Source organism: Tachysurus vachellii, chromosome 23, assembly GCF_030014155.1.
Source record: "Tachysurus vachellii isolate PV-2020 chromosome 23, HZAU_Pvac_v1, whole genome shotgun sequence".
Lineage (NCBI taxonomy): Eukaryota > Metazoa > Chordata > Actinopteri > Siluriformes > Bagridae > Tachysurus > Tachysurus vachellii.
Window position 1 is genome coordinate 9626780 of NC_083482.1, and position 26328 is coordinate 9653107.

Consider the following 26328-nt stretch of genomic DNA (forward strand, 5'->3'; position numbering starts at 1 on the left):
TGGGGTGTGTGTGTTGCACAATACCATTATATCCTAAGAGAGTGTCTGGCATCGTGTAAATTTATGTATAAGGAGACTCACTTGATTAATAGGCTTTAGATTATATAATTGGCATGAATTACTGTCAAATTATATAAGGATTATGCTGTCAGGTTCAAATAAATTATGTTTTTCAATGTTTCACTTTCAAGTGCATACACAAAATAAATGAACAGTTCAAGTCTGTTGAACTGTTGCTCCAAAGTAATGACTTAGAAAAAGAGCAATCCATAACTTAAGACTTGTTATTCAGCTGTGATAAATAAATGCTGTCGTATAACAGTAGGAATGAATCTGACTCTCGGAGGTTGGATGTAAATGCATACAGTTTATTAACAGAATCACAAAATAAGATATAGTCCAATAAAATAAGGAAACCGTTCAAAATATAAGGAACAGAGAGTATTTTGGAATTAAACAATCCAAAATACGCAAGGACAAAAAAAACAGCACAGGTCAATGAGGATATAGTCAGATTCCAAAGAGGTTACAAACAGGTAAGGCACAAATATTTTCAAGATGATTTGCTGATGATTTGTGCTCAATCATCAGTAAACCAGGTAGACAGGAGCAGAAAGACAGGCTTAGTAAACATCCTGACCGTGAGAAACTTGAATGTATACTTTGCAAAGTGCAAACTGAAATAGAGGTGCTTATAAACAGTGCTAAACCAAGCATGCATAATTAAACGCAGGCAAACACAATTAGAATGATGGTGACTGGGAGCATGGGACTGTAGGTGGTTCCTGGGAGTGTGAGTCCAGGATGTGTGATGATGTGACAGTTGAGGTGCAGTGATTGAGCTGTATTGCTATAGGATTCTCCATACATTTCACTTAGGAGATGCTTTTTGATCATTTAGTTTTTTGTTTGTTTGTTCTTTTTTCCATTTTTTTCTTTTATTGAGTTTTTGTCAGGATTGGCGGGGATAAATGTGGACCCAAAATGCAGGGATAACCTGTTAAAAAATGTAAGTTTCAATATTCAAAATTTAAAATTCAATAAAATAATATTACCAAATGAAACAGACAGGAAAGAGCACAAGAGCCAGCAAAACATGATACATAAACCGACACACACATAACGGGGACTCACAACGCGGAGGAAATAAATAAACATAATAATGAGTCCATTACGAACATGTGAGTATTGACGATACACGTGACACAAAACGTGTTCCGGCAGAGAATGTCCAAGCAAAAGTCCTGACAGTGTCACTACAAGCAAATCGGCTTTGCACACACGAACACACTCTACGCTTTACTATCGAATAGCATTTATCATTTATCATCCAGCAAAAGTTTTGTAAATATAGATGGTGCAATAAAACAAATTGATATATCACATCCAATATGAGCGTGTATGCTGGAGTGTATCATCCAACGAGTCTGGAGATTAAAAGACACCATTTAGAGAAGTCTGATGGTGTAAGAGTTAAATGAGACTCTGTGTTGTGTGATTGCAGTTGTTCATAATAAAGATATCTTAATTTTATAGTGTAGGTCCTTGATTTTAATTAGCGGTTGGTAATGTGTGCAAGGATGGCAGAAAGCTCTTTCGCTCTCTCATGCTCTTTCTCTCTCTTTTTTTTCCTTTCTCAGCTGTTGACAAGTTTGCTTTTTTCTTTATTGATATATGATTCTCTTTCATCTTTCATATCACTATAACACGTCTGCTGAGACTCTTGGTAAGACTTCATCCCTGCTGTCGGCAGTGCAAGGCGGGTGGTGCTCCACTGTCTGTGCCAATCAGAGTGACAGGACCAATCAGGAATCACAGTCTACAAAACTCGTCATGTCAGGCTGTAAACACAGAGGCAGGTGTTGAGTGAGCAACAGAAAGGAAGGGTGGGAGAAAGTGTAAGGAAAAGTTTCAGGAAATGTCTTGGAAATACTGACTATGTTCAGTTTTTTTTCTCCCTGATTGCCATAAATATTAAGAGATGTATTGTTATTTTCTGAAGTATAACATAAACCTGTGCTGGTTTTAATAAATTAAGAATCCTCTGAACATATCCTTTTGCATAATCATATATTTTTTTAAAAATAGGTCTTTAAATATTCACGATTAAGCGAGTTGGCCTATAATAGTCCATTGCCAGATCTTCTAAATTGTTGTAAACAAGTTGTTTGAATACAAAGCAAGAAAAAGAATGTGTTGAGCAATTATATCAATGTTGAGCAAAATCCGCAAAAACATTATACAGTGGCTGCGAAAATGTGTAAGAGTAAACATGTAGATTGCATGCTGTAAATAATAAATTCATAATTAAGTATATTACTCTGATGACAATTCTGATCAATACTCTATATTGCATTTGGTTCATTCTCCACTCCTCTGCCATTTGTTGATTAGCCTATTGTGTTCAATGTTATATACTGTTGTATGTCATATACTGCTGTGCAGCTATTTCCCAAGAGATGGCACAAACTGTTTAATTAAACCGAGTCTACATATAAAGAATGAGTAATAATGCATGTGTTTGCTTTTTGCAGGTCCAGATTGGTATTTAGTGAGAGTTGAGCTCACAGTCCTGGATGTCAATGATAATGCTCCAGAGTGGACAATGGTACCATTCCCCTACCTGGCAGTGGTGTCTCCTGGTGCAGCCCCCAGCACGCTCGTATACAAGCTCACAGCTCGGGATGGTGATGAGGGCATCAATGGAGAGGTGGAATATTTCCTGTCTGATGGTAGGATAGCTCCTTTAAAGTGATGGAGTAGGCAAGCCCTGAGATATTTTGACTTGCGGCTGCAGTTTACTGTACCTTACTGTAATATTTTGAAATATTCTTATTATAGGAGGTGATGGCCGATTTGATGTGGACAGAAAGACGGGTCACGTGCGGACCACTGGTTTGCCTCTGCAAAGGGACAGAGAATATTTACTGACCGTCATGGCTGCTGATCGTCTGGGAAGTCGCAGTCTTCCTGCCATCCTTTCCGTGATAGCAGGGTCCAGAGCTCCACAATTTACCAACGCCTCTTATACAATATCCATACCTGAAAACACTCTTGCAGGACAGCCGTGAGTAATGACAGTGCACACAAACACAAATTAATCTAACACCATGCATAGAATATCTTCCATACTGTATGAACTACTGATTGCTAACCTAGTATCAGTCACAAATTGCTCATCATCTTCATCATTGCAGTGACAAGCATATTTTGCCCCTGTTGTGCTCCTTTTGTTGCCCGCTGAAGCACAGTCTGTGCTCAACAGAGTGCATGCATGGCTCATTAATGGCCCTGTTTGTGCAGCTGTATGATCAGATGCATTAACCATGTATGACACATGCTAGTTCAGCATAGTCCTGCTCATTACACATGCTCTCACAGTAATGTTATGGAATGAATGAGAGAAGCTGAACATTTTTCATCGGTGAATTTATGCACTATTCTGAAGCAGAAAGTACAGAACTTGTGCTTTTGTTTACTCGCTCTATGCTGGCTTCCAATTAACTTCCTTGGCTTGTGCTTTTGCTATATGAGCTGATTCATAATTACATTTCACAAGAATAAACACAATCCCTACAGCTGAGAGACATAAACTAATCCTAAAATATGGCTTCTCATTATTCGCATTTGCCTTACTTACCATGCATCACACATATTACTCTCACGCCATCACGTCCGATAAATTCCTTTAAAATGGAAAATTTGTAATATGCATATCCATATCCATCCATGGAGACATTCCACAGGTTTTCTGTACTTGAAAAAATTTGGCTCACTATGAATACATACAGTATATTTTCTGGTAAAAATATAATATTGATTAGTTTTTGTACATTAAAATTTCACAGCCATTTTAGAATCTGGGTTAGAAATGGTTGAAATTTTGGCACATAAAGAGCAGTTATACCAATGGCCAGTGGTGTATTTGGTGAGCCAATGTGGTCCAAAAGTAAGTAACCATATTTGAGTTTATAATGGCATTTGGAGTCTAAATAGATGGAAATAGCTTAAATGCCATCACAGATTATGTGGCATTTCAATTAAAAACGCTGTTCCATATCATGCTTGAGTTATGACCTCATCAAGGTTGAAATATGACTCTGTTCCTTGGTGATCTTGGACCATTGCTAAATTGCTTTATGGAAACTTTAGAATGTTAGATGTTGTTAAATTTGAAAAAAAAAAAATCATTCTTAACTTTAGTAGTCATGTAAACATGGATTTAGTGCTCATATTGCTTAGCATGTTCATTCATTCATTTATTCATTCATCTTCTACTGCTTATCCGAACTATTCTCGGGTCACGGGGAGCCTGTGTCTATCTCACGCGTCATCGGGCATCAAGGCAGGATACACCCTGGACTGAGTGCCAACCCATCACAGGGCACACACACACACATTCTCATTCACTCACGCAATCACACACTACGGACAATTTTCCAGAGATGCCAATCAACCTACCATGCATGTCTTTGGACCGGGGGAGGAAACCGGAGTACCCGGAGGAAACCCCCGAGGCACGGGGAGAACATGCAAACTCCACACACACACAAGGCGGAGGCGGGAATCGAACCCCCTACCCTGGAGGTGTGAGGCAAACGTGCTAACCACTAAGCCACCGTGCCCCCCAGCATGTTCATAAATTAAAAATAAAATGAATGAGCATGAGAATGAGCAGCCACTGCAGAACATTTCAGTGTGACCCGAGTCAACTTGGAAGTACAAACAGGCTGTGCTTAGTCAAGATGTGCACTTTGAAACCTTATTCTGCCATGGTGATAAAAATTAAATCGGCAAATGAGCCATTCTTAAATAGCAGCTCTTGGAAAATCCTGCTGATGTTTTCACCTGCCATGTCATCCTATTTTACCATCAGCCACTTTCTATTTTTAAAAAGAGCGTTATAAATCCATATTAACACTACTCGAGGCTATAATCTTTAATCACCCTCTTCTTTTTACTGACTACCCAGTAACTGCTGATACTGGTTATTTAAAATCGCTAATTAATTTTAGCCCCCAAAAAATTGAAATAATGAAAAGTTAGCAGTTAAGAGCTTTTTGTAATACTTATTGGTTTAAAGCCAATAACTATTTGTATATACTTTTTCCCCCATTTAAAAAAAAAAAAAAAAAGAGTGAATGCACAATAACACACATGCTGGCAATCCTTCCATGTAGATGTATCTAACTCTTCCTCTTATCTCTCTTCCTTCCCTTGAATCCATCCCAATAACACTCTCACTTCTCCTTCAGTCTATAACTGATGCAGATCATATGGTAGCCATGTTGTTATAGTCTGGCTGCTGCCTGATCAGTCTCTGGACCCTCAAGGCTTTCATCACCAGTTTCAGTCTGTGTCTGCCAGTGATTGTTTTAGGCTGTAATCTATTGGAGAAATGATGGTTGGTGGCTTTGTTTTTACCCTCAGGCCTGCAGTGATTAATATTAAGTGTCCCAACACAAGTTGGTTCACCGAACTCCTCACAGAGAATCGGTTCTCTTGGGTGCTGTTACCATGATCCTCTGTGGAATAAATGGATAAATGTTTGCTTATGGGGTTGTCATTGTTAAATTCAATTTGCAAAATGTTTATTCTGCTTGAACATCAACAAAGCTTGAGGTTGTAATGGCATGCTTGTCAGGGAGAAAGGTTTTCTCTTATTTTATAGTTGGATAGAAGCGGTCATTTCACCCGGGTTGTATCTATTATCCTCATTCTTCATCCTCATTGTAACATCTCTCTCTGTTTTTCCTCCAGCTTTCTGGTCACTCCGGCATTGTCTTTCCAGAAGGAGACTATCAGCTACAGCTTGCTTATCAACCCCAGCAGTCTGTTCAGCATTGATCAGGAGAGTGGAGAGATAAGCCTGACCCGCAGCCTGGACTATGAGACTGACCAGCACCGCTACCTGCTGCTTGTGAGAGCCAGTGAGAACAAGGAGAGCTTGAGCAGTGCTGCAGAGGTGAGGCTTAGCAGAACCAAGGCTAGCATGTCTCTGAATAGAAGAACACCAAAGAAAGTCAGAGTAATGCATTATCACTATTTAGCAGGACAGTTCTTTTTCGTCATGATGCAGTTGAATTATTTTTTCCCCCCAATTAAATTCAACCTCATCTGTCACGTGTATGAAAAAAAAAAAACAATAGAACATCTTACAAACTAAACAAATAAATACATGAATAAATTTGGCAAAGAAATGTAAGGAATTATTTAATCTTATTAGTAAAATTTGCAAGCTGAATGCCAAGTCTAGCTTTCAAGACATTATGGGAATCAGACTCACATTAAACATTAGCATGAAAATATTAAAAAACATTCTTTTTTAGCATTTTTAATATGAGGCAGAAATAGAGAATGTCTTATCAAAGCGGTTCTTATGTAGCTTTAGGCATAAAATAATTTGTTTTTTCTATTTTTCCACTTTCCAATAGCAAAAAAATTGTACAGACTATTTAAATAATATTTAATAAATATGTTTGAAGAATTAATGAAAACATTCTACATAAAATCCTTTTTTACACAAAATATTAAATAGATTTTCCCTGAACAGATTTTTTTTTTATGTGTTCAGGGATTGTCGTATTCGATGCCTGTAGTATTTGCCACGGTTCTCTAGGTTGATAAATGCTAGAATGTTTCTTTAATGTTTCTAACTGTGTTTCACCACTGTCATGTCCCTGCTTAAACCTACTAAACATGTCCCTGGTCACTCAGTCTGTCTCAAATCTTTGCTTTTATTTTATTCTCGTGGCGATTATGGCTCCTAGGTGTCCTGTGCACTACACCATGTCATTGAATAGATATCCATTTCCACTAAAAAAACTCCCCTTTTTTGCATTCAAAACCAGTCAGTTTCACTGCTTTGCACATTTACACTTTACTGGCAACACTCCTTCCCTGAACAATCTGATTTCTTACTCATTATGATGGATCTGGACTATAGAAATTGTGGTTTAAATGAACCCTTCAAGTCTACTGCATACTCTGCTTTCAGACCTCATATATGTCTCTTGATGTCTCATTTCTCTGCAAGACTTTTATAGAATTTTACCATTCAAAGTTTCATGAGAGCCTCTATCACGCACAGACTTTATATAATACACCACTTGGCCACGGAGTACAGCCTGAAAGACTGTATTAAACTTACATCAGTGGAAGAGAGTAGTTTTCTATACAGTTTAACTGAAGCATGAACCTATTTTATTGCTTATCTTATCTCATAGGCACTTTCTTTATGTGAGGTTTTGGTGGATTATGTTTAAAGAAAACTGCAACAATATCATAGCAATGCTGTACAGCTTAACTTTATGTGTTAAATATAGAATATCTTACAAACTTTTCAGATTGTAGAGCAATTTTGGTTCAGCTAGTAAACCTTTCATAAATGTTCTCTGCAAATTATGTAGATAATTATTTTACTGGTTATGCCTTCAGGACAAGCTGAATTAACATATCCAATGCCACATAATTAAAGGCCCATCATTTAAATACATAGATAGATTACAGATTGTGGTCATGAAATTTATCAATTTAGAGAGTCACTGTGAAAAGAAATGCAATGGAAATGATTTAAATCTGTGACTGATAGATACATGCATGCCTCCAACAACAACATGACCCTTGAAACTCAAGTCTTGCTTTGGTGAGGTGTGATCTGTGCTGCTCAGTGATCCATACACTAGGACTTCCTTGTCCTAAGTGACTCAGTCAAGCACACAGGCATGTGGTGGTGGCACAAAACAATGCCAGTGCACTCAAGTGAAAACACCAAGAGGCCTTGATAAGTGCAGTACAGGGCAATGAAATGATGGGCAGCTGTTTCTCAGATCTGTCCAATCTATGAACTGGAGTCTTGAGGTTATAGAAAAAAGAAAAGGAGAAAAAAAAAGACAGAGAGACAAAAGAGAAACTTGGACCATGAGCTATACTACAACTCCTCTGTCATCTTTTGTTCCTTCATGTCACATCTCACTGTCATCACAAATGTCTTTATCGTATTATCACAAAGAGCTCAAGGCCTTGTTCTTTCGTGTTTATACTCTTTTAAATGGATTTGTGATGCTTGATGAGTTATGGACTTGTTATAGTCAGACTTCAGAGCGATGCTTCAGACATTGATCTCTTATTAGGTGCCTTGGCCATTTCTGGAGGAGCTCAGCCTATTTTGATCTCCGCCGTTTTGAAAGTTACTAAGCAACTGTCCATGGGCTTTAGAGGCACACTGTCTCTCTCTCTCTCACACACACGCCTACACACTTCCTTTAGTGACAACAGAAATACATGAACAAATAGTCTACTGGAAATATACTGAGAACCTTCTCTTTCCTGGAAAAGCATATTTGAATGACATTATAGAAAGACGCTTTGGGAAAAAAGAAACATTTTTAGCTTCTCCTTATAATAAACTGAGTAGTACTATATGTGGAAACTCCAGGTGATGTAATATCTGTGTAGTTAGTAATCCTTTACAATGTAAGTCCATCTATTGGGAAATTAGCAAATAAATTATGCCATTCCTGTGAATTAATGGGGTTCTATAAACGTTAAATGCGTAACACATTGAAACCAACAAAGTACTATACACATGGGATTTACTGCAGCTGTAACTACCTGTAAGAGTCGTTCTGTAAAAGAAAACGAATTATCACCTTCTATTTAATTTAATAAAAAATTGTTACATATTTTTTGTATAGCACTTTTAACACTGTGCATTGTCTCCAAACATAAATGTAAAATTTACGAATAAAAATGACAAAGTTTAAAAATGAATTTATATTTATATCCAGTAAGCAAGACTGAGGTAATGGAGTCTAGGAGAAAGTACCAGAGATGACAAAAGGAACCAAATTCAAAAGGGAACCCATCCTCGTCTGAGTTGTTTAACCAGTCTGTCCAATGTTCTGAACCTTCTGTCCAATCAGAAACAAGAAGTCTGGACTGTTGTGATTAAGACAGGGTTGGAGGAGGAGATTGGAAGGAATCAAAAGGATGCCTTTTAATAAAATGCTTAAATGAAAGGTGAACACATAAACAACATGCAAAAGAAGAGCACTTGACTAGAAAGCTTAGTCTTTAAGCCATCAGAGTCACAAACAAGGAAAATGTTAAACTCAGAATACTAATGAACTTAAACTGGAGGCATATCAAACAGATGGATTAAACGTAGGTCATAGAAACTGCGTAACTCGAATTACTTGGAGTGTATAAATGGAAGTACTAGGAAATGGCAGCCAAGTGCACATGGGACATGAAATGCTGTACAACACCTTGAGTGTATTTAAAAAAAAAACCCATTAATTAACAGTGATAAGGCTGCAGGTGCTAATATTCAGGCGAGGCAAAACACCTCTGATCAGGCAAGGCGGTTGAGACGTGCTGAGACTTGATGTTTCATTACACACTCTACTAAACACTGCTGCTGAGATGCAGGAGATGGAAGTCATCATAATCACTGATAACCAGATATCAGTATATTCATTTCCAGACTAAAATTTGCCCAGAAGCCCAGTTAGTTTGGTATTCAATCCAATCTTCACTCATATCCTGTGGTGTATATTGTACGTACTGTATGTGGTGATGGCATTGTGGTTCAGGATTTTGAATACAAAATAATCAGAAAAGTTTAGCGTTCAGATCCTGATATTGCCATGCTCCAACTGTTGGGCCATTGAACAAAGCCTTTAGCCTACATTTTACTTTAAAGTCACAATGAATCAAGGCTTTGTTACAATGTGCAAACTCAGCCTCTGAGCTTGAAATTGAAATACAATTTTAAACTACTGATTAGAAATGAGCTTGGAACAATATATGTCGATGTTAGGTATTTTTTTTTTATAATGTTATCAATACACTATACTTCTTTACTGTACTATAATTAATATTTAATATTGACATTAGTACTACCATGAGGGGGTCTTACTAACTAGTATATGGAATATCAGAAATAGCTGGGAAGAGAGCAGTATCACAAAGTAAAATTCAAGTGATTTATTTATTTATTTTTATTAGAATATTTGTACCAATTCATGAAGGTAGCTCAATTTGCCAGGTTTACTTCTGAAAGGGCAATCTTGCCAAAATAGCTTCCTGTGTGTGTTAACAAAATCAGGACAATTAAAGCCAAATCCTTCCTGTATGCTCCCTCACTTTCTATCCCCAACACATTTAGTGTAGTTTACTAGAACTTTGAAATATCGTCCCATTGCACCCTTTTTCTTCTAATCGCTTATCTTTTTCACCTCCATGATTCATGATGCCATGGATTGTATGCACTCCATTGTGAGTCTCAAATCACATATCACTGATTGAAGATATTTGGTCTTCCCTTTTATCTTTGTTTTTTATCCTGTCTGCTTTCACTCTGCATCATCACCATCTTGATTTCTTTCCTACTTTCCCATGTGCACCAGGTACGTGTCATCATCACGGACGAGAACGACTGTGTTCCAGAGTTCCTGCAATCCATTTATAGCAAAGAAGGTGTCCCAGAAACCGTAACAACAGCAACTTCTCTGCTTCAAGGTAATGCTTTATTCTAAAATAATTAATGGAGTTTACCTAGCAGAACACTTACATGAAGCCTATTTCAGTGGGGATGTTGTATTGAGGATTTGGTAAGGTTTGACTCACGTCAAGCTGTTGTGACACCTACAAATAGAATGTTTTTATTGTAGTTTACTTATTGATGATTTTCACATATGCTGAAATTTCCTTCACATTTACTGTTACATACTGTATATCTGTAGATGCTTGTATGCCAATGCTATATTCAGAAGTACAGTGTGAATAAAACAGCTATCTTCTTCATACTTTATATACAAACAGCAATTTAGATTATTGTTATTGTGCATTAGGCTAAATAGTTTGGGCATTAACCCATTGTGAGTTCATGATTACAGCTAAATATTGTTCACTGTACATTTGTGACTTACTGTACCAGTGAATTGGTGTCCTCATTCTCATGTAATTACTGCACTGGAAACCCATCACAATCAAGTTATATTCATTACTATTTCTGTTATTATACTGAAACACATGTTATACTTGTCAAATAAATTATAAGGTTTAATCCAAACACAATAACCCCAAATCAGTACTAGAAAAAAATGACAGCTTGGATCTTTCCTGTAGGTGGAAAATTTAGAAATAAAAAGTATCTATGATTGTAAGAAATAGACAAAATATTATTGTACACATTGAGAAACCTGGTGAAAGAACTTGTTATTGTAATAGTGTTTTATGTCTGAAAAGGTTCTGCATTAAAAAATAATTCCTTCATCTCTGGTAACTGCTATATTCTGGTTAGGATTGATTCAGAGTCAATTTTGGGAACACCAGGTACTAGGATACTCTATTATAATAGTAAATATTACTTTTTTCAAATTGTTTGATACTTATTTCCCAGATTGAACCAGGTTTGATTCCTACTTACCATACTGTATATTTTTAAATTTGGTATGGTTAATACTTAACAATCTAGTTGTTTAAACGTAACATGTCAAATAACATTTCTTTTATATGATAACCATTTATTAAAACATTTTTCAGCTCTCCTAAAATATCTGGATGTGGTGTTATTGATGGCTGAAATGAAAACTGATTATTTTAATTTTCCCACAACATATAATTACAGTCCAGTAGCCCAATATACACAATGGCAGATTCTGGAAAATCGTACACACACTCACAGAAAAAAAAGACAAAAGAGTTGTTTTGTAAAGTGTTTTTATTCAGTAGCTCACTATCCGTGACCTTTTCTTCCTCAGTAATGAATTGTTTTCCATAATTTTTTAACTACAGCCAAATGTTCTTACAGGTTAAAATCTGCCTGTCTATACTGAGATAAAGACACACACACACACACACACACACACACACTCACACACACACACAACCTCACAGTGTTGGTCACGTGCAGGGGTAGACTTACCTTTTTATTTAATCACTTTTGATTTTCCACTATTAACATTTCACTTTCTTTTCTCTAAATCGCATGCCAAATTTTGCCATTCATTCAGTCTCGCAGTCTTGCAAGTACACTTACACCACACACATATGCCTGAGGCAATACGAATCATAGTATAGCTTGATAGCCTGATGTAAACAGATACCTGCATGAAAGAAGCAGAAAGAACAGCTGCTGGCGCATCACTGTTTGTACGTGAGGGAAAGCGAGCTGGTGGGTGGGGAGTGTGCGAGACTACGAAGTAAAACAAAAGCTGAAGAGACTAAACAAGTCGCTGATTCAGACCAAACAACGTGCAAAGTGCTTTCTGCAAACAAACATCAGGCTAGCATTCTAAATATTTATTTAATTATTTATTGAGACTTGTGAAGAACAATCCTTTTGGCAGACATTTTGGTAGATTAATTTAGAGACTGCTGGCAGATTAAAGAGGGTGAAGCAGAGAAATGTACAGCAGGTGTCCTGGCTATGCTCAGCAGGTATGGCTGAACTGGCATCTGTGTTCGGGGTGAGCAGGATTCCTGCAGATTATCTACCAGGCTTAAAATGTTCCTTACGATTCGATTAAACAATCTTAGAACAGCAGCTGAAGGTGCAGTTCATTTTCAGACAGATTACTTGGCCAATATCTTTAATGAATGAGCAGGAAATTACATATAAAAGCATCTGCAGAGATGATCTACTCTGAATAAGATTATAAAATATGAATCCCATGTAGCTTTTAAAAAGAAAAATCAAATATGCAAACTTGCAAATCTCATATTTTAAAGCAAAATTGTTCCTATTTTATTTTCTAACATGCAAGTAATATCTGATTATCCTCCTCTGGGAACTCTTCATTCTGTACATTTCTTTGCAGAAATGGCAGTTATTATTCCCAGGGCTGCATCTTGTAGGGCTTTATTAAGAAGCAGGCATGAAGATTAGAAAACTGTCTGTAGGATTAGTGTGCTGGGACCGAGAGGGCCAGATTGAACCCAGCGAGATGACAAGCATACATTATTGTTTGAGAATTTGGAAAACATTATATAGTCAGAGGAGCTTCTGGTACTCAAGGATTATACCTACATGGGGAAATAATCAAAATGTCTTGTGGCTCATACTGCAATGCACATGACATTGACTTAACTATGTTTTGAAAAACTATAGTTTTGCTAAGATTCCTGGAACTAATATCACAAGCAAGTGAAATAGAAGTGCAGTAGAACTCTTAGCTTGGATATATTGTCGGATACATCATTTATAAAGTTTATAACATGTGTTTTATAATAAAGTGCAGTTGCTGTACATCTGCCAGTAATTAATTGGAGACACACTGAGTCAACAGCAATGTGGAGTCATTACTACAATTACAGTGTATGCAGTAGTGAAACAGTTGGTGATGAACATTAATCTCCTCTAGCTTTCTTGCTGAGAAACAAGTTTGTAGAACTCTTTTGTATCTGCACCTTGAACACAGAGAAATACATAATGACAATATGATTCATAATCATTACAAAAGTAATGATTCAAAGAATATCTCATTTTTCTTTTCTCTTTCTTGAACACAAACACTCTAGTACAGTGGCTTTTTAATAATTGTTAAATGCTGTCTTTACACAAATCTTCTGTATGGAATAAAAGGAATGAAACATGACGGGTGCCCTGAAGTTTATTATTTTCCAATAACTTTATCTCGCAAAGTGTTTAATCACAAAATCGTTATACCACATCCAGTGCCAGTGCTCATTTTGTATTACAGAACTACATTTTGTATCTGCCTAAACAATGTAAAACACGTTAGCTAGGTTGAACTTATTTCTTCACTTTAACTCCAATTGCCATCACAAGTTCTACATATTGAACTCAAATCTCAGTTCAAAAAAAGTTTAAGCTTGCGTTAACTCACAATTTTAAGGCAAGAGGTGAACTTTCATTTCTAATTTTAACCATCATTCCAACTCTCTTCCGGTTCTGTTTAATTTATACTTAATAGCTTCTATTTAAGAGCCATGCAAACAATTAATCTACATTATCTGACCAATCAGAATCCAATAAGAATAAAAATTCAGTAGTTTTCAATTTAACAATTCGAAAGAATCCTAATTATTGCATATGCGATATAAAAAGGTGTTGTGAAGGAAACCAAACTATGCTCTTGGTGGTTATAACATATTAGTTAAGCCACCCTGCTAAACAACTCCAGTAATCATAACTAAAGAGATACATCCATATTTTATTCCAGAGAAGCATTTTTCTAGTAGAACCTATAGCATCTTGACACTGATGTAAATCTTCAGAAAGATACAGGTACTGTATACAGTATGATGATGGTTCATAACTGATTACAGATGCTGTAGGTCTTCCAGTGATTAATTGGTTAACTGTAATGTGGATTAATGTTTATCCAGGTAAATGATTTTCAGATGCGAATGCCAAGTAGTTGCCTCCTACATATCTTAGCCACATGCCAAGAATCTGCATAACTATAGAAATCAGTACTGCCATGTAGCAACAGACCTCTAAATTCACAATTCACAGTGACAATATAATCTGTATGAAATGAAGGATTGAAGAATTTTGAAATTTGATGTTCATGTTAGGGAAATTGATTGGTGCGAGGAAATTGCGGATTTTAAATCCTAAGCACAGTGTAATCTTATTCAACCCCGAGGCACAGAATCCCTTATGGACATCAGAATTGAAGATTAAAGCATGTACTACAAGCTAGCTTGATCATCCTCCACATTAGAGAGCACACACAGAGAGGCTTTGTCAGTTAGCTGATTTGATCACTGAAAGAGACGGTGTGAGGTATTTTCAAAACATGATGTGTTCAGGACGACAGGAGTGGAATGATTGTCTCCTTGAGGTATCAGGTAGACTGGTTTTTAATATATGAAATAATAACTTATTGCTGATAGTAATAACTTATTCTTTTGAAAAGTCCCTCAGGAACGTCAGCCAACTTCTGTTTTGATCATATTAAATCCATGTTATCAAAAAAAACACATAAAAGTGTTAGCTTGCACTATTCTGCTGGCCACTTTAAACCAAAATTTTATGCACATATAGCAGGAATTTGGCTTGAATGGTAGATTTCTGCTGATCCTCAGTGTTTAATGACAGCTGTTAACATCTAACCTTTTATGCCATGAAGTTGTAAATCTCAGAAGCCCATAATTTATCATCTGAAATTCAGCAAAAAAAAAGCTGCTTCTGTTAGTGCAGAATCAGGAAAACTATCCCTAGAATCAAAGAAATGTTTACCTCAGTTTTTTTCATTTTTTTTTTTTCTTTTCTTTCTCAGGGCGTCGACTCACAAAGTGACTGCTGTGTGTGCATCTTTATATTCTGAGTAGTATACAAAAAAGGCCCATGGCCTATTTGTGTTCAGCTATAGTTGTCGAATGCAATGAACCTCTCAGCCTGAGACCTTTTGATTGCATGTCAGATTCACTTTGTTTTAAACAAATCTTATTTAATCAGGTGGAAACTGCATATAGCCTATCTATTTTCTCTAGGATGCTGAAATATATGTCGGTCCTCTTAGTCCATGAGCACAATTTTCTCTTGCTCATTCTCATCACCCTCTCCCTCTCTTCTTGTCTATTTCTTCCATTCTCCTATTCTTTCTTTCTTTCTTTCTTTCTTTCTTTCTTTCTTTCTTTCTTTCTTTCTTTCTTTCTACTATTCTTTCTTTCTTTCTTTCTTTCTTTCTTTCTTTCTTTCTTTCTTTCTTTCTTTCTTTCTTTCTTTCTTTCTTTCTTCTTCTGCTCTTTCTGTCTCTGCCGCAGTGTCAGCCAGTGACTGTGACTCGGAGCAGAATGCTGACATCACTTACTACACACTAAGCTCTGATTTCATCATCTCGCCCCATGGCACCATCTTCCCGGCAGGTGCTCTGGATTACGAGCGGCCCAACCATTTGTATGAGTTTGTGGTAATGGCCGTGGATAAGGGCGAGGTGCCACGGACAGGCACGGCTACGGTGCGCTTACGTATGGCCAACGTCAACGATGAGCCACCTGAATTTTCCCAACCTGTGTGAGTGCAGATTTCTAATATTTACGTCTCAACTTTTATTTCATTAATTAGAACATCTAATATGTTGTATCGAAGTAAACATTTTAATAATTATAATTAAGCATTAGATTTATTTGGACATTTGTTAAAAACACTTTTGATATTTTCTAAGATGATTTAATTTCTTCAAGGTTGTGCATAGTATATTACTCACAATGCACATTCCATTCCTGCCAATTCCATAAATCCCTTCCAGGCTCAGTTGCCCAATTCTGTGTGTGTGGAGTTCGTCATCATGTCCATAGCTGAGTCTATAACTATTTGTCTCCTCTTGTCTATGTATGGGGTTGCAACAACGTGCCAGTTGTGATGAGCATAATTGTTTTTTTTGCAATTTTTCCCCTTTTTGCTTGGGGATCTTGGGCCCTTGGCTTTGTTAATTGGCCGATTTTATGGCAGCATGCTCACTGAAGCAATGAGGCACTGAGGCAGGTTCAGTGAGCCATGCATTCAACTGAAGAAAGCGCAAGGGGAGATGGATCTCTTTTTTCCACATCCATAATGCCTATTTTTTTCATGGACTATACTATATTAATTATTCTTATTACTTTGTTTGCTGACTGGCATCTTTCTGTCTCCTGTCACACTTTATATGTACCGTTTGTTTATTTAGACATATAAGACATGATGGAGAATCTTTTTCTCTTTCCTACCTGTAATAATCATAATAATAAATTCTTGTATGAGGTGACGGTAGGAATATTGACTTTGTCATGGCTTTGATTTCCACCTGACCTGCTGCCCCTAAACACCCATCCTAGTGCATTCCAATGTCCATTGATTATCCTCCATCTCGCCTATTAAATAGCTGAGCCTGCTTGTGTCCGGACAGTAATTGAGTAGTTTGTAATGTCTGTCACTGCTGTTTGTTCCAATTCACTGGGCTAATTTGCCATTACAAGACGCTGGGGCTCCTCCACTAGGACCAAAAATGAGACTTGTCACTCAGGCAGACACGTCTCTACAGTACATCATTACTGGAGTTGCTTGCCTGAGCCAGATAAAAGAAAGAAACACAAAATGAAAGAAAGAGGCTGAGATTTATTCCTAAAAGAACAAGATGAGATTTTACAGTGGGTTAACACGCAAGAGAGAGAGGACGCACAATAATGAGTGTTAACTCATCAGTCTGTACACTTGTGATTTATTTATTTACTTTTTTGGAAAACGTTAAGGTAAGTGTATCATTAGTGGCTGGTCATTGTGTGTGTGGGTCTAGGTTATTAGTTGACATTGCAGTCATTTGTTTTGCTATTCAACAGTTTGCTCTTTATGATGAATAGCTGCATTCTGTGGAGTGGCTGAGGGAAAAAAGCTAATTCAGATAATGATTGAAAATGAAATCAACACATGTGGATAAACCAGACCAGGCTTTGATCCCTTGATCATCACACTTTTTGGCTGGAATCCCTTCTGCCATTGCATAACATTTCTGTGCAGTTGCCTGGTGTTAAATTTATTGTCATGGCAACAGGCGTAGGTGAGAGAGGTTTTGGATGTAGATGCTTTTCATGATTTGTTGTTAGTAAGGTGGGACAGGAAAACACTACGGTCACTTTTCACTGATATGCAGAGAAAGCATTTGATATCTCTGAATGTACAGCTTGTAAAAATAAAAAATGAAATAAAATGTGAGTGAGAGAAGTGAATGGTCTTAGGCTTTTGAGCATAAAGACAAATTTCAGGTTGCTGATGTTACCTGCGTGATGTGCACTGATGTGGCGGCCCTACAAAGTTTAGACAAATCACCTACATAAACACCTGCCACCTTCCCTGTGTTAGACATTTATCATACCCATGTTGCAGTGAATGACACTTTCTCTTTACTCTTTATCTCATCTGTTAGTCAGGAGCTATATGTTTTATAGATATAATTCCCTTGACCTATCATTCTCATTATGCTTGCATTTTTTATCTCTCATATTCCACCTCTTTATTAGCTGGTTTTCTACTAAAACTTTCTGGAAACCCGATCACGTTTGCATGTGTGGTTTTTAAACATCTCATTCCGGATGCCTGGTATGCAGTCTGTATACTAGTTCACCTCAAGTAGGGTAAAGGTTAGGGCTCTGTGCCGGCCCTTTGAGTTATTTCACACCAAATCTAGTGAACTTTTGACCTTGCTGTGTGCACAGGGACATAGTCTTGTTTGAACAAGTCTGAGCCTCAGTTCCATTGAAGTGAAGTTCGAGTGAAAGACGTTCTATACAATTGGGTTCTGCCAACTTTTTGGCAAAAGTTTGGGGAAGGCCCACATTTGGGCGTGATGGTCAAGTGTCTACAAACAATTGAACATATGATTTATTTCTATTATTTGCTTTGCCAGACTGAGATAAATAGTTTTGCTGTTTTGCTATAAATATGCTTTGCTCTGAAAAGCCACTCTTTTGTTGGGTTCAAACATGGATCATTATGACATCATGATGCATCCATTGCTAGGGACATCTGTTGATTACGTCAAAACTGTTAAAAGAAGGTGACAGTGTTACAAGTGAATCGCGTTTCTTCTAACTGACTAAACACAATTGCAGTATGGTTGTAGGAATAACAGAGACTAACAGAACTAAACATGAGGGTTATCATGGCTTAACGCCAACTCATCATTGACTTCTTGTGATACAAACTGATTACTTTACTGAACATTATTATGAGTACTTGATGAAGAACTTGTGGCCAAGAATTTGATCATTAGTGACACATAAAATGTATTAATTTACCTAAAATTCCAGGAAGTGTCACTTTTCTGCTAAATCCTTTTAATCATCATCTGTATTTTGTTGTTCTGCTTTTTAAAATGTCCAGGTTGAATGTACATTCTGCTAAAAAAGTCATACATGACAGAAGGAACTAAAATCCTAGATTTATTTACTTTACCTTTACTCAATATGTAAAATTAGCTCAAGCTAGCAAAATTGTGGATGTATAGACTTGAGGACTTGGTAGCCAAGCACATGTATAAGAGAGTATGTCTAATATCTTTATTATTTTTATTTATTTATTTATTTTGTTTTGAAAATGCTGTATCTTCAATCAGTATTGGTTTGAGAGATTGTATAGGAATATTCAGTCCAAATAAAGCAAGGCAGATTAATTCCATGATATCAGAACCTCAAGCCACACGAGTGACTCAGGTCGTGATGTTCTTAGTACCAGCTTAATAGTGTTATTATCAGGCACTTTGTAAAGGCATCAATGTCCACTTTCTGGATGTGGATTCTGCAAGTGTCTTGCTTTGCAAAGATATTTTACTTAAGTAGTTTTACTTTCCAAAAACCTGTAGACCAATTTGAGCCTGTGGTCCTTTTTTGTATTCTGACCTACTAAGTGCAGAACCCACTGACAGTCCATCACATCTTCATCTGCACTTGACCTTTATCAGCTATGATGGACTATTACACCCTCCTCAGATGAGGAAAAAAATGCTTTCAGCTGTGTCTACTACAAAATGCTTCTCCTTTCTTGATATGTCAGTGGTGAAGAAAAGTGATCTTTAAGGCTGTATGAAAACAAATATTGGGCAGTTGGATGAGGGAGATCTTTGCATTCAAGTTGTGAATGTATACGATTTGTTTTTGCACATTTTAATACCATTGTTCAGAAATGTACCAGGGGAAATATTCAAAGTACCATGTTGGCACTTTAAGATGTTGCACTGTGCAGATGTGAAAATCCTGTTTGTTTCATTCACTATTGTATGATGGAGAATTTTTGAGAAAATGAAGCAAGGAAAGGGCCTGTTGGGAAAATCTTGTTTGGAAATGTATTGGTGTTGGGTAGTCTCTTCTTGAGGATAAGATTTCCTTCAGTCATCTAAGCCATACTTACTGAGACATTTGTGCAGCACTGTGGGATGTCTCACTTCCTTTCGCTCAGCTGCACGGCTTTAGATTTTCCCAGTTTTTCTAGTGAAAACGTATTTTTGTTATATATTTGTACCACAGCCCATTTGATAGAGAAGAAACTTTTGACTATGAATTTCAGTGGATCAAAATCAGGGAGTAGGTGCATGGGAAATAACAAAATAATCTTTTCAGAAACCCATTGTTATCTAAACAGAAGGATGTTCAATTTGTGTCTTGTGTATTTCATGCGTGTCCTGAATATGTGACTATTATATATACACTGTTGTTAAGTTTGTTAAGTTTGTTAAGTTTTTTTTAATGATGCCCGAACACCTGACAATGTTCTCACATTCACTTCCTAGCAAATTTAGCTCATCCTTTTGAACTTAAAATGAAGTGTGACATATGAGAAATGTACTCATTAAGGCATAAATGAGATAATTATACATCAATATTTGTCAAGATTGGAGAATGGAAGAAAGAAGTGTTAACATCTGTCTTTGTGTGTGTATGTGTGTGGGGGTTTATATACATGTGTTCTTTTTTAGATATCGTACTTTCGTGTCTGAAGATGCTGGACCAAATACCTTGGTTGCAACAGTACTGGCTAAAGATCCCGATGGTGATGGAATCACGTACAAAATCTCAGCAGGCAATGAAGAAGCCAACTTTGTCATTGACAGTCAAAAAGGTGAAGCATTTCTCTGTTGCTACTTTAATGTCTTTTCTTCTTAAATCAACACAGATCACACTAATGCTATACAGTACATGCCTTTCCTACAATGCACTTAAGTGACCGAAGAATAATTTTTACTTTAATTCAGCCTTTAGTTGCTGTATTTTATTCAATAATGGGTTTTTCAAGGTGATTTTAATACATAATTGTGCAGTTGACTTTGTTGACTTTGTGGACTTTGACCTTGTTAACTATAGCCAGATGAAAGAAATTCAGTGATTTATAATCGTCACATTATATCAAGTCGTTCAAGCTGGCTGGATTGGCATATCTAATTTAAGGCTAATAAAGTTAACGCTTCTAGGCACAATCTTTTCAGGGTTGAAAATGCCTGAGAAATGTAAGGATTTAAATGTATATTAAATGTAACCTGTAGAAGTACATTTGGAAAGTTTTAGCAGTAAGTATTTTCAGACTGTTTGAGTGTATTGTTATATCTAAGAGATTCAGTTACTGTAGAGAAACACAAAAAAATGTGTTTAGTCACAGAAAAGCACCTGCAGGATATTCACACCAGAATTATATACTGGCATTATTTTGGTTGTATTAAATACAAGATTTATAGAATTTATGGTTTGGTGTTCAAATAGTAATGGATATCATAACGTAATCCTTTCAAAATACTAGCATGGCACAATAGCAGAACACTTTTGAAACTGGAGCTACAAAGTAAAACCGTGGGACAAGAAATAGGGAAAGGAGCAAAACCCGAGAAATTTTAATAATAATGAAAACATTATGACTTGGTTTGAAAGACACAGAAGAAGGTACAGAGGTTATAAAATGTACATATGTTGTGACCAATAATAAGGATGTTACAGAGATTGGGATTGAAATCAAGAAAAGGTACAGAGGCTGGGACTGACATTGGGGTATGAATAGAGACTGTGACTAACAGAGGCTACCAAGGCTATTACTAACACAAGATCAGAAAGGGCCTGACACTGATGCAAGGGGAAGTGACATGAAATTGACATAGGGAAAACATCACAGACATGGACAGGAGAACTAGGGTCAGGGAATGACAATGATGTTGACACAGAATCAGGTTTTATGCCAGACACTGAAGACTGCTCATTGACAGCAGCTTTGTCAGTCTTAGGATTAGAGGCAGAGATACAGACTAAATGTGGTACTGGGTAAGGCTCCTAATCAGGAGATGAGAGACAATGAATCAGAGTCAAAGATAAATGTTTTGACCAATAATAAAGAGTAAGAGATAGCAAAGAACAATGTAAATGAGAGAACTATGAACAGTAAAGGCATATCCCAAATTCTGAGCTAATACCAGGACAAAGTTGTTGAAAAAAAGAGATAATACTGTGTTGCAACAATACTCCAGGCAGTGCAGGAAACAGGTAGAGTTGCTGATCCCATATTATAAAGGTAGCAAAATCAAGGGTATACAGGAAAAATCACCTAAACCATATGCTAAAGGAACAATGAAAGATGTTTTATGCATCTAAAACCAGACTCCACTGCGGTTTCCTATGCAGGTTCCAGTTTGGTTGCATAGGCAAGGTCACATACAAGTTTCTGTCTGAGTCTTGAAATTTGTAGCTAGGATAGAGCCAGATGAATTAGAACAGCCAGGTCTTAGAGATTAGCAACAGAGTAGATGCAGCAGAGCAAGGATCACTGATGTTGGAAACAGATCAAGGATCCCCAAGTCAGGGATCAGAGCAAGAGTTCCAGATGTTCGCAGCAGAGTTGGAGTTTTAAAATTACTTGCAAAAGTGCAAGTGTCTTGGAGGTTGGGAACAGAGCAAGGGTCTAGGAAGTGGTGGCTATAAAGTAAAGGTCTGGGTGGTTGCGAGCAGAGCCTTAGGTTCTAAGCAAAGTTTTAAATAAAATAGAAAGGTAAAAGCAAAAATATTCCAAGTCAAATGGTAACAGCTCAACAGGCAACATTAAGAAATCTAATGTAATTATTATTACCCAGTTGAGATGATCTAAAAGTGTCTGAACATTTCCTAAGTAAACCAACTTCACCTTTAGAAAAGTATCTCTATTTCTTTTAAAGCCCACACCCCATTCTGCTCATTCGTTAGACTCTCACACTGACTCTCTAATCAAGGCTTTCTGTAGTTTAAGACAAGCTATGCAGTTGATGCTTGCTGGTAATTTGCCTGTAACTCACCTACAGATATCTCCTGTTTGAGTTATTGCCGCATTAGACATTCCAACCTCGTAGTCAATAAGATGTTGTATTAAAGGCATAAATACAAAGGACATATCCAGCTGGGTGAAAGATGCATTTACCAATGTTTATGCCGATAATCAGCCGGATCATCTCCACCACACTGCACCTGTCAGGATTTATTTATTTATTTATTTATTTATTTATTTGCCCCAACAGACACCCCCCATCCCCAACACACACCCCCACTTATTTATGGTGTTTTCTGTTGTTCTTGTCCTAGCAGACACAGTATTAATAGAGGTTCTATCATCTTAATGCCTGTCCTTGGTAGAATACTTAAATAAATGAAAATTATTGGCTATGTGATGTAGTAGACAAGCTGTAAACAGTGTATGATTGCTAATCAATTGCTTTAAAATTTGCAATTACTGAGGATTCACAGAACATATTGAGCAAATGAAATAAGTTGGTTTGTTTGAGAAAAACGTGATGTTGTTCACACACCATAAAGTCTTTTATTAAGTATTTTGTTACTGATTAACTAAGCAAATTCATAAGCTAGGCTGTGGTGAGGCAGTTGAGTAAAGAAAGAGGTAAAAACTAACTGATGATTGAAATTACTTTCTACACTTGTTCATTTGACCTTTTGTATTGTTTGTATTTGTATATTATTTCATTTTTGCCTTCTTTTATCATGCCCTGAATGGAGAGTGTGGGGTTAAGATGCTGATTGGAGCTGATGTAGGATGAGGGCCAGTGGTTGTTTACCCTCTTCTCCTTCATATGAAGGGACTTTTGCTCGTCTATCCCCTGGACAAACATCATCTTCATCTTTGATGTATGCTGATGTGTGCTGGCTTCCTCATCTCTTTGCTTCCTGCTTAATGCAGAGGACACACACACACACAAGCAGAGACACATGCATCCATCTACACATGCACTCTGTACTTCATTTAAAGCACAAATAAATTAGATCAAAGAATGACAAAATAGGCTTTTCAACAAATAGCAGTATTGTTAATGTAGTTTTCCTGAATTTAGGTATATTTACACACTTTCATGCATACTGGGAAGACTAAGTAAGTGTTCAGACACCTTGTTTTTGTGATTTAATATAATACCAGTGGGTATACCATTTGAAATGTTAACACATCAGAATATGACTGCATTTTTGAATATGCATAAAAACTATATATTTAAAGCATATAAAATGTTTCAAAAACTGAAATTGCCATAGAAGAAAATTCTGAGAGACTTTAAAATACCAGTACTAGTACTATTATTGTCAGCTTTGAGAAGTCTACAATAAGTATTTTTTTTTTCTTTTTGCAGCATTTCCATTCAATTCCCATTCCTTCTCTCAAATTATCTGCACCTTGGTCCACCTGATGCTGCTATATCAGACCCTACTCATCTGGAAAGGCTTTCCACTAGATTATTGGAACTTGGCTGTGGGGGTTTGTGCCACTTCAACCAAAAGAGTATTAACAAGTTTAGGACTGCTGGGCATGTTTTGCAGTCAGCATCCCAATTCTTTCCAGATGTATTTAAAGAAATTGAGTTCAGGCTACATGCGTTCTTCCACACCAACCTTGGCAAACCATGGAGCTCCCTTTATGTAGAAGCGCATTGTAGAACAGGTTTCAGTTAGACCCCTTAGTTCCAATCAACAGTTTGGAAGAGGTCCACATATGTGTGTGATTGTGAGGTATCTACATAATGTTGGACATATAATATATACAAAATATGTAGAACAGCATATCCAAAGTCATGGCGTTAATATGGAGTTGTCTGGTTGAGTTGAATTACCATTTTTGTAACATTTTTGTAACTCCACTCTTCTGAGAAGGCTTTCCGCATGCCTACCTTCCTATCTGCTATTCATCCTACCTAACTTTCCAGGAGACAATGTTCTCTTGGCATCCACCAAACCAGGTTTTCATTAATCAGATTGCCAGATAGAGAAGCATGATCAATCACTCCAGAGAGTATGTTTTCACTGCTCCAGACTTAAAGGGTGGTATGCTTTGCACCACTCCAGTCGACATTTGGCAATGGGCAAGGTGATCATAGGCTTGTTTGTAGATGCCCGCCATGGAAACACGTTTAATTTTTGGGCTCAAAGTTCTGACACAACAGTTTTTGTGCTGATGTTTCTTCCAGGCAGCATAAAACTCCATAATGAGTGATGTAACAGGACAGGCAATTTTTCTGAGCTGTTGTTGGGAAGATCTAGCAAGGAAGATTTAAAAACTTTAATAACAATGAAAGGCATGCTATCGACTGGCAGGTCTTGTCTTTTGACCATTTGGCCTAAATTGCAGCATATTCTAGTAGTTATGCTCAATCAAATGATTTGACTGTGTCGGTTATTTATATCTATGTGTGTTTGTGTGCAACAAACTGCCTTACAAACTAATTATTAATATGGTGGTGCTTGAATTTGTTAGATTAAGTAGCAATAACCACTAGGACAGTATTTATGTTTTGTGTATTTAGGTGTATCTGTAAAAGAAACAGTTCATTTGCCATTATTTTTTATTTATCAGCTATATCCATTTAATTCATTTGAATCACAGAAATGTTGGTGGACTTTATTGTTATAAACTAATACTTTTGTTTTTACTTGTGTCTATTTTATCAGCTACAAATTTCTGCACACTGCAGGTATCTATTTCCTTGTTTCCTTGGGTTAACCGTGCCTATGGAAGCTGGGAACAGTTGTATGTCACTGGAAAACACACACACACACACTTTTGCTTTTCTGCCTCAAACCTCATTGCACTTTGACATTGGTTGGGGGGAAGAGTAATTCAGATTGAATTAGAATTGATTACACATTCTTTTTTTCCTCCCTGAAGCTTTGCCACAAAAGCACTAGCACAATGCATTAGAATCAATTCACGGCCCTGAGGTGAATGTGATTCCTCCAATGCCAGGTCTGTGTCAGTTGCTGTTGAGCTTCCTTTAATGTGCTTTAGCTGTAAGCTGCAGATAGGAGGCATCCAGCTCTCCAGCTAAATACGCATTGTCTGATGAGTCTAAGGGAGAGCAGAGGAAGTGTCTAGTGCTCTCTGATAGGTCAAATGTAAGCTGAATCCTGGTGTCACAACTTGGGAAGTATTTAGTGTGGCAGCAGCCCACACACTTAACGGACCTCTACATAGAACAGAGCGTTGCAGATGTGAAGAAAAGTGCATGATAATGTGTGATCCTATGGGAAAATAAAGCACATTAGAGTGCTGTGATATGGCCCTAGGCAAAGGGGAGGTGGATTTTCTTATAACAGCATGTCCAAGAGTGTATCATTCCTCTTGAACTGCAGTGGTTTGTCAGCGATTAAAATGTTGAATTTATTAATGAGCAGCATGTCATCCTTTAACCATTTAAAATCATATTTAATCTCAAGGAACGTCTGTGAGACAGCATAGCTCCGGGTATTGCTTAAATTATAGGAGATATAAAAAAAAGTTAATCCTTTTCCAGCCTTTCCTGGATTCTTCATCTTGACATTGAAGAAAAAAAAAGAAAAAACATTGTGTTGTATTATTGAGAAACTGAAAAAGGAAACGTA

The 26328-nt window shown here is 37.0% G+C and overlaps 1 protein-coding gene across 1 annotated transcript in view; it reads left to right on the top strand.

The window, feature by feature from the left end:
- Positions 1-26328, top strand: part of si:ch211-186j3.6 (neural-cadherin) — a 240406-nt gene that overhangs the window by 88970 nt on the left and 125108 nt on the right. The window contains exons 2-7 of the mRNA XM_060858990.1: positions 2535-2732; positions 2842-3067; positions 5761-5965; positions 10413-10524; positions 15745-15994; positions 20424-20566. Coding sequence (XP_060714973.1) covers positions 2535-2732; positions 2842-3067; positions 5761-5965; positions 10413-10524; positions 15745-15994; positions 20424-20566 — 1134 coding nt within the window. The remainder of the gene's footprint in view (positions 1-2534; positions 2733-2841; positions 3068-5760; positions 5966-10412; positions 10525-15744; positions 15995-20423; positions 20567-26328) is intronic.